Source organism: Phoxinus phoxinus (genome assembly GCF_949152265.1).
Source record: "Phoxinus phoxinus genome assembly, chromosome: 13".
Taxonomy (NCBI): Eukaryota; Metazoa; Chordata; class Actinopteri; order Cypriniformes; family Leuciscidae; genus Phoxinus; species Phoxinus phoxinus.
Genome location: NC_136888.1, coordinates 21,763,158 through 21,771,212, shown reverse-complemented (window position 1 = coordinate 21,771,212; position 8,055 = coordinate 21,763,158). Strand labels below are relative to the sequence as shown.

Below are 8,055 nucleotides of genomic sequence, written 5' to 3'. Positions count from 1 at the left end.
AAAGGGTTTGATGTGGATATCAAGTTTCTTAAAGATTCTCTTGGCATCAGCCACAGTTTATATAGAAAGTGACTTTGAAAGTTTTACCAAACAAGCATAAATACATGAATGGATTCAGCAGCATATGAATTGTAATTTTTATGGCTCACACACTATGGAGGGATATTACATTATCTGAGCCATGAATATTTATCTTGATAGTCTAAAGCTGTTTCCTCATGTTTTCTGTCAGACTTGTATGCGAGATGCCAGAATCATCCTGTTACGAACCTAAAACAGACTGCATTTTACTGATTGCTCTTTCTGTGCTCTGTGATACATGCTTTGGATTACAAAGAGCCACCGATAACCAGCCAGCATCAGGCACATGGTAGAGCACAGAAAAGCTTGTGCCAGCACAAAACTTCAGCACCACTGACAGCTCTTACCAATCACTACACAGCTGCATTCAGCACCACGGACAGCTCTCCACTCTGTCCAACAGGACTGGTGCTGATTTGAAAGGATTGAGCTGTTCCAGTTTAATAACAGCTTCTCTTATCCTCTGTTTCAGGTCATGTTTACGCAGATATATACAATAACTGAACATATATGCAGTACTATTTTATCCGGTTAGTTGAACTGATTAATCCAGTGGTTTTCTCAAATTATTAAATCTGTTAAGTATGGCAGACCTATGTAGCAACATTGACATCTGGTCAGATTGGTGAATCCGTGATTCTCACACACACACACCAACATGGCTCACACAAAGAGACGTAACGTGACACCCACACATTCCGTTGAGACTGGAGCACACACACACAAGAGACTTTTCATTGAACGAGTCATATTTAAAACATTACCAAATGCATTCTGTGTTGCCATTTATATGTCATGACAGATTTGGGTTTAGTTTACAATTATAGCATGTATTAATTAAACTTTTAAATGTCTATACTAATGCATAATAATCAAATGTTGTATTCCTATTAATGTTAATATGATGTGTTTCGTATCTTTGTAATTCTCTAAATCTAACGGAGTTGAATCTCGATAATAGACTGCAATGATATGATTATTACTAGATGAATCCTTTTTAGTCATAGAAATGACTAAGGCAAGGCTCTGTCATAAACTACACAGACTGGGGTCTTCTGGCAGGACAAAGAAGATTCTCCCGCTCCCAGATCACTGAAGGTGATTGGACAACGCGCCGAACGAAGGAGTGACCCATACAGTCTTTAAAGGAAAGAGCAAAGCTCTTCCTGCTCTCTTGCTCTCTCGTCCCCTGCTCCCTCGTCTGCTCATCATGTGAAGTCCGCGATCGGACTCCTCTGGAGTCCGTCCTTTTTATTTCCTTTATAAAGTTTCTTTTGTTTCATTTTCAAATTCTCCTTTGTCGAACGAACGAAGCCTGAATTCCTTCAGCAACTTCACTTGCAACCAGCTTTCAAAGCTCCCGCGGAAACGTGCTCTGGCAACGAGCACGCGCCCTGCTTTCGAAGAAAGAACGCGCCTCAGTCCGAGAACACGCGCAGGCTGGACACAGCTCGTGCACGCAAACGAACCTTTTGCAAGTATCAAGCTCTACGAGTTTTAATGTTTTAAGGTGTTTGATTGATGTCTCTCTCAAAGGTCTGTGATGTTTGCTGTTCTATGGTCACACGTGACCATTCTCTCTCTCTCTCTCATCCTCTCTTTATCTCTCTCTCTCTGTCCCGCAATCAAATCGAGCGCGGGCCCCAGAGCACTCTCTCCCTCGCTCCCTCTCTCTCTGTTCCGCATTCAAATCGAGCGCGCCCCGGCCCTCGATCTCATTCTCTCCCTCTTATTCTCTCTCTCAAACGCACGACCAAAAACCTCTGTAAATCGCTCCCCGCGCGTGCGAGGTGTGCGTTACTACTGCTAAAGAGCACCAGCTTAAAGCAGAATAATCTCTCTCTCTCTCTTTATCTCTCTCATCTGTTATTCGTCTTGTTTGTCCACATGTAAGATATGTACAAAACTATAATCAATATGTGTAATCCGTTATATTCTGTAGTTTGCATTTATTAAAACAATATATTCAAGACTGTGTCTGTGAAAAAACGCTCGTAAAACCACAAACGTCAATGAGATTAAAAGATCCAAGAGCTGCCAGAGCTCTTATTATTTACTAGTTTTAATTTTATAAACACAGGAAAATTAATGTTCACGGCCAGAAAATTAATGTTTCTTGGAGGTTATAAGGAGATAGCTTTACTGAGAGGTTGATGGGTGATCTTTGATGGTTTTTGCAGGACAAACACCTATTTGATCATTACATGAATTTCCCTTGAAGGTTATCTCATAATCGAAATTAAATAAGATTATTGATATATGAATGAGGAATTATAAGACGTTGTGATCAATTATTCATATATTCGTATAATCTATACATTTTCAATTTCGATAATTTAATGTAAAGTAATATGCAGAATATTAATCATATTCATGATTAGTTATTGAAATTCCCTATAGATCATTTGAGCTAATTCATACGGACCAAGAGTCCGAGGCATATAGATTACACCTATTTTTCTGACAGTAAGAAAACTAAATTTGCATGTAAATGTATTTGTTTTATTTTATGTCTTTGAAAGCAACAGTTATCTTTATAATATCAGACTTTTTCCACGAACAATATACAATACAGTTCAAAAGTTTGGGGTCAGTAAGAATTTCTAAATGTTTTTGAAAGAAGTCTCTCATGTTCGCTGGATTTATTTGAGAGTGAACATAGTTATATTGTGAAATATTATTGGAACTGATTTGAATATTAAAATGTAGTTTACTCCTTTTCAGCATCATTACTCCAGTCTTCAGAGTCACATGATCCTTCAGAAATCATTATAATATGCTTATTTGGTGCTAAAGAAACATTTCTTCCTTTTATCAATGAAAACATTTATTGAAAACATATGTGCTGCTTAATATTTTTGTGGAAACTGTGATACATACCTTTTACATACATAAAGTTCAAAAGAACATAAATTATTTGAAATATAAATCTTTTGCAACATTATAAATGTATTTCTGTTGGGTCTGTACATATGAAAATACATCGATGCCTTGATATTTAGGGGTTGTTGGCATCATAAAGTTTGAAAACCCTTGGATTAGGCAACACATGTGGAATCTTTACATCATCTGTAAGTAACAGGGCTGTGTGTGTCTGATACCTTGCGGATGCCTTCAGCAGGAAAGATCACAGAGTTGTCCTGTCCCTGATTTTTATTGATAGTTCTCCACAGCTCGGCGAAAGTGCTGTCTTGCTCCAGGGGGTTCGTGCCCTTCACCCTGAAATACTCGAACACAGCAGACTCTCTCACCGTTCCGTAGCTCAGTTCTGTCTGCTTGGAAAGGTCTTGAAATGTTCTGAATTGAGAAGAAAATGAATACAACATATGACAAGCACATATTCCTCAAAATGCATTATATGAAATTAAAAATTAAATAAAACCACATATAATAACAAAATGTAGAAGAATACAATTTTAGAAGAATACAAACTTAAATGTTTACAATATTTAATGAATATGCTGTATGTCTTAAAATATTGATGCCTGATGTTCAGAATGTGCTTGATAAATTGCCACTGTGTTCACAGGTGCCGGATGATTTTAGTGTTTAAACAATCTGGAGGTCTATAATATGCCTCAAACAACAACATAAAAAGCTGTTAATGGAACATTCACTACCTGCCGAAACAGTGTGAAAGGAGCATCAAACAATTAAAATCACACTCTCGTTGGAACCAAACATTTGAGCATATCATATGGTGCTTTTCAGTCAACTGAACAGCATGGAAGTGATATTGTACACACAAAGATAATTGTATTTCACTTTATACTTTCTTGCTGTCTAAGAATTAAAGCAAAGCTGTATTGGCATGAGTGTAAAGATTGAAACATTTTCAAACATACCTCATACTAGTTTAGAAATGATTTAGTTTCGAAACTGGAATAGTGAAGTGAAAAGTCCTACTATTAGCTGCTATAGAGATAGATTATTCCAAAATGTTTTTTTTGATTGCATTATTGTCTAGTTTAAGGAACTTTTAAAATATATCTGAAGTGTGTCTACTGACTACATTCAGAATATGCTAATATTCTCTGAAAACCCCTCCAAAAACATTTAATTGAGTGGATTATAACCCGGTTGACATGTCCTTCACCTATGATACTATTTCTCTCAAATGCGCTCATGAACCACTGAGGTGTGAGGTCGAGCTACTGACACTTTTCAATTGGGTAATATGGGGGTTAATGAAAGACCCTTATCTAACACTACCATTACCGCTTGAACTGGCCCTCTATGTACCAATCTACAGCATGAAGATCTTTGTCTGGTTTACATCTGCAACAATACTCTTTACTCCAGATTACAACAATGAATGAGCTCACGCAACAATCAATCCCTAATGTAAAAACAGACAGGCCACAACACTTAAACTGTCACACGCAATGAATGAATGCATAAACATGATGTATTCATTAATTATTTGAATTATTTGGAGGAAAATAATACCCCATGACAAAATACAGTTCTAAATGAGTTGGCAGTTCACAGCTGCTGCCTTCCATCTGCAACTTCCGATGTCATGCAGTCCATGTGTGATGTTTTTAGGGCAGCCGGCTGCTCTTCCCTCTTGCGTAATGACACTGTGTTGCTTCTCCTTCTGGTTTTAGTGGGGAGTGATTTTATGTTGAGATAAGCATCTCCCATCTCCCTTGACAAGCCTATTTAACAGGACTCATGCAATTTTCTTGCAGATTCAATGAGTCGGATTGTTAATCTTGAGAAGATAAATCAGAACAATTAATCAGTTTAATTATAGTAGTACTGCCACATCTGGAGGGGAGAAAAAACAACTACTATGGAAATACATGTTGTTGTTTATGATATAGTCATATATACTCCAAAACCAGCTGAGCAGCTTTTGTAACGAAAAATATAGCAGTTCTGAAATAGAAATTTCTTTGGGAAAGCTGTGATAAAGCAGTTGTTTTTTTCCATTTAATTTTTCATATTATTTAAAAAAAAAGAATACTCAGCAAGGACACATTAAACTGATCAAAAGTGACAGTAAAGACATTAATAATGTTACAAATGATTTATATTTTATTCAAATATATATTATATTCAAATATAGATATACATATTTCACAATACAGTTATTTTGATCAAATAAATGCAGTCTTTGTGAGCAGAAGAGACTTATTTTAAAAACATTTTAAAAATCTTACCAACCTCAAATTTTTAACAGAAGTGTACACCATCAAGTCTTTAGAAATTATTTTTAATTTCTTGATTTTTTTGTGTGTGCTTGTGTCGTGTCATGTCATGCTTGTGTATGTATCATTGAGCCAAGTTTGATCTCGGACCTAATTTGACCCACACGTGGACAGATGAACCATCATCATACCGAGATGAGAGACTGTTTGCTCTTGATTCACATTTTGGGGTTAAGTTGACTAAAACATGGCCTGATCAATTAATAATCACTATATTTAACAAAGTTGTTTAAATAAACCACCTTGGTTTACCACAAAATCCACAAATGATTTTGGTGCCAAAATCATTATTTTCATAAGTAGTTTACTCATTTTCAGTTTTTTTTCAATCCTCAGTTTCTCGAATCCATTTCTATTTCAGTTTAAGTTCCTGTTTTCCACTGGTTCTTGCTCAAGCAGAATTAAATGTATGGTCTGCCTACTGTGAAAATAGTAGAGATGGCATGTATGTACAATATGAGGTCACAGTCTCCATTGTGCTAATATGGTTTGTGGCTGTTCTAAAAAGAAAAAACTGCTTGTATAAAAGCCCAGGTAATGAACACATTACCTGAACGAAACTTGAAATAATTACTTCTAAAAAATAATAATAATAATGTGGTAAAAACCATGCATGCAATTATGACCCATGATCCATGTGCTACTATAGACAACACACTTCACCACACCACACTTAGTGAGAGCAGGCAGCAAAGAATGAGTAATAAGCTGTTAACACAAGATGTGTTCTTGCATTCAAAAATAGCTAGACTGAGTGCAAATGAAAACTACAGAATGAACGCAGGGGTCTCCAGATGTGTGTTTTTAACTTGACACACTGTTGTAAAAATGTACTCATGGTGTGAGATGCTGAAAAAAACATGGCCAGATGTCCAAAAAAGATGGCCAGAGATGTCCATCTGACACGTTTATGCAATTGAAAAAAAAAAATCAATTTACTCAATCAATAGATTATTTTTAATCTTCAATCAATTGAATAATATAAAATAAACGAATAAACAAATATCTTAAAAATAACCACATGTATAAATAATACATGTAGTGTTTTAAAATTGATTTTGTCTAAGCAGATATGGATATGTATGATTAATTGCAATCAATTTGATAAAATAAATAGCATATTATGTAAAACGTTTAATTGACGGACAGTCCTAAAATGTAATTACATTTCCAAGGGTACCTAGCAGGTAACTCCATGCCTCTGAGTTTCTTCCAGCAGGCCTCAGCAGGACATATCAATAGAGGTGCTCTAAAAAGCTATTATTAGCTGTAATGGGGAAAAGAATTTGATGAGATCCATTATCTTGTTTTTGTTGTGTATGAGGATGTTCTAGATGCCCTACATCCAACAAAGCATGGAAAAATTGAGCTGTATTAAACCACTCAGGCAGGCTTATGCTTTAAAGCCTCCAAAAAATCAAATTTAACTGCATCATTAATCATGCAAATTAAAAGGGTGACTAAATGCTCACAAGATAGTTAACAAACAATTTACAAACAAACTGCAAAAGTGTAGACATACATTTTTTTATTAACAAAATTACATATTCAATGATCTGTTTTATAGCAAACAGATTCAACACAGCAGAGTCAAAAGACTCATAACCGGCCAATCAGCAGCCATTCCACCAGCCAATCACAGCCCACTGACAGAGTGAAGCCTAGCATTTGGGGACATCAGGACTGAACACAACATTTGTCAAGCTTGAATCCCATTTTACATCTAAGGCTGGTGAGAGATTTGAAAGACTCCCAGTGGACTCCCAGCGTGCTAACGATAGCGTATCATGCACCAGCAGGGCTGTCTGATTTTAATAACAGTTACAAACAAGGTGATTAGCACAACCATAGCAGCTGTGGATGCTGCCACTGAGAGACGGAGGGAATAAACCCCCCAGAGCCTCACACACACTCACAAGAGCTTGAATGAGAAATGTGACGGCAGCAAACTCTCCATTAATGCTCCAAAGCAGAACCTTTGGGCAAACGGTTTTGAGAAATTTTGCCACTGAACCAACAGGTCCGCCAGGAGTATGAAGTGAGAATTCAGAGGGACAGAATGCATTAAGCTTCTCCCACCTTGGATTTTCAGCTGGGCTGAGAGGGCTGAATTCAATGAGCAGGCAAGATAACATTTACAGAGGCAGGAGAAAACTATTTGCACATCAGGTATAGGGCATTACCAGTTCATATAAGACAGCTCTCACAGTCAAATAAGAGGGAGGTTTTAAAGCAGAAAGAGCATTTATTTATGTTCTGACAACGCAATTATCCTTCTGTAGCGAGGGAATGAAAGGAATCACTCCAGCTCTGTTGTGACACTGTTTGTGCTATCTGACAGTTGTACACTGTGTATATATATAATAAGAACACTCAACCGCACACTATTGATTTTAATCTTCTATTTTATTCAAAGCGAACAACGCGTTTCGCATATAGCGTCCTCAGGTTCGCTCAGTTATGGTCTGAAAAAATCATAATATTTTTTAATGCCAATATCCAACATATTCCCATAAATACCCAGTTAAGAAAATATAGTTCACATCCTCAAATAAATCAACACAATATATACATAATTGTCATCATCAAATATATACATAATTATCATCATCAAAAGCCTAACAAGAGCAAAACGTTTTGTAGAAAAAAAAAAAATATATAGTATATATATACACATTACAGATATACATCATCAATATGTCCATAATGTTACAGATACATGCACTGCAGTGAGGCTAATAGTCAACCTGAGAGCTCA

General features: G+C 36.3%; 1 protein-coding gene across 13 annotated transcripts in view; it reads right to left on the bottom strand.

The window, feature by feature from the left end:
• Positions 1–8,055, bottom strand: part of grid1a (glutamate receptor, ionotropic, delta 1a) — a 309,909-nt gene that overhangs the window by 10,357 nt on the left and 291,497 nt on the right. For all 13 annotated transcript variants that reach the window (XM_079633397.1, XM_079633398.1, XM_079633396.1 and 10 more), the window contains one exon: positions 3,183–3,378. In XM_079633397.1, coding sequence (XP_079489523.1) covers positions 3,183–3,378 — 196 coding nt within the window. The remainder of the gene's footprint in view (positions 1–3,182; positions 3,379–8,055) is intronic.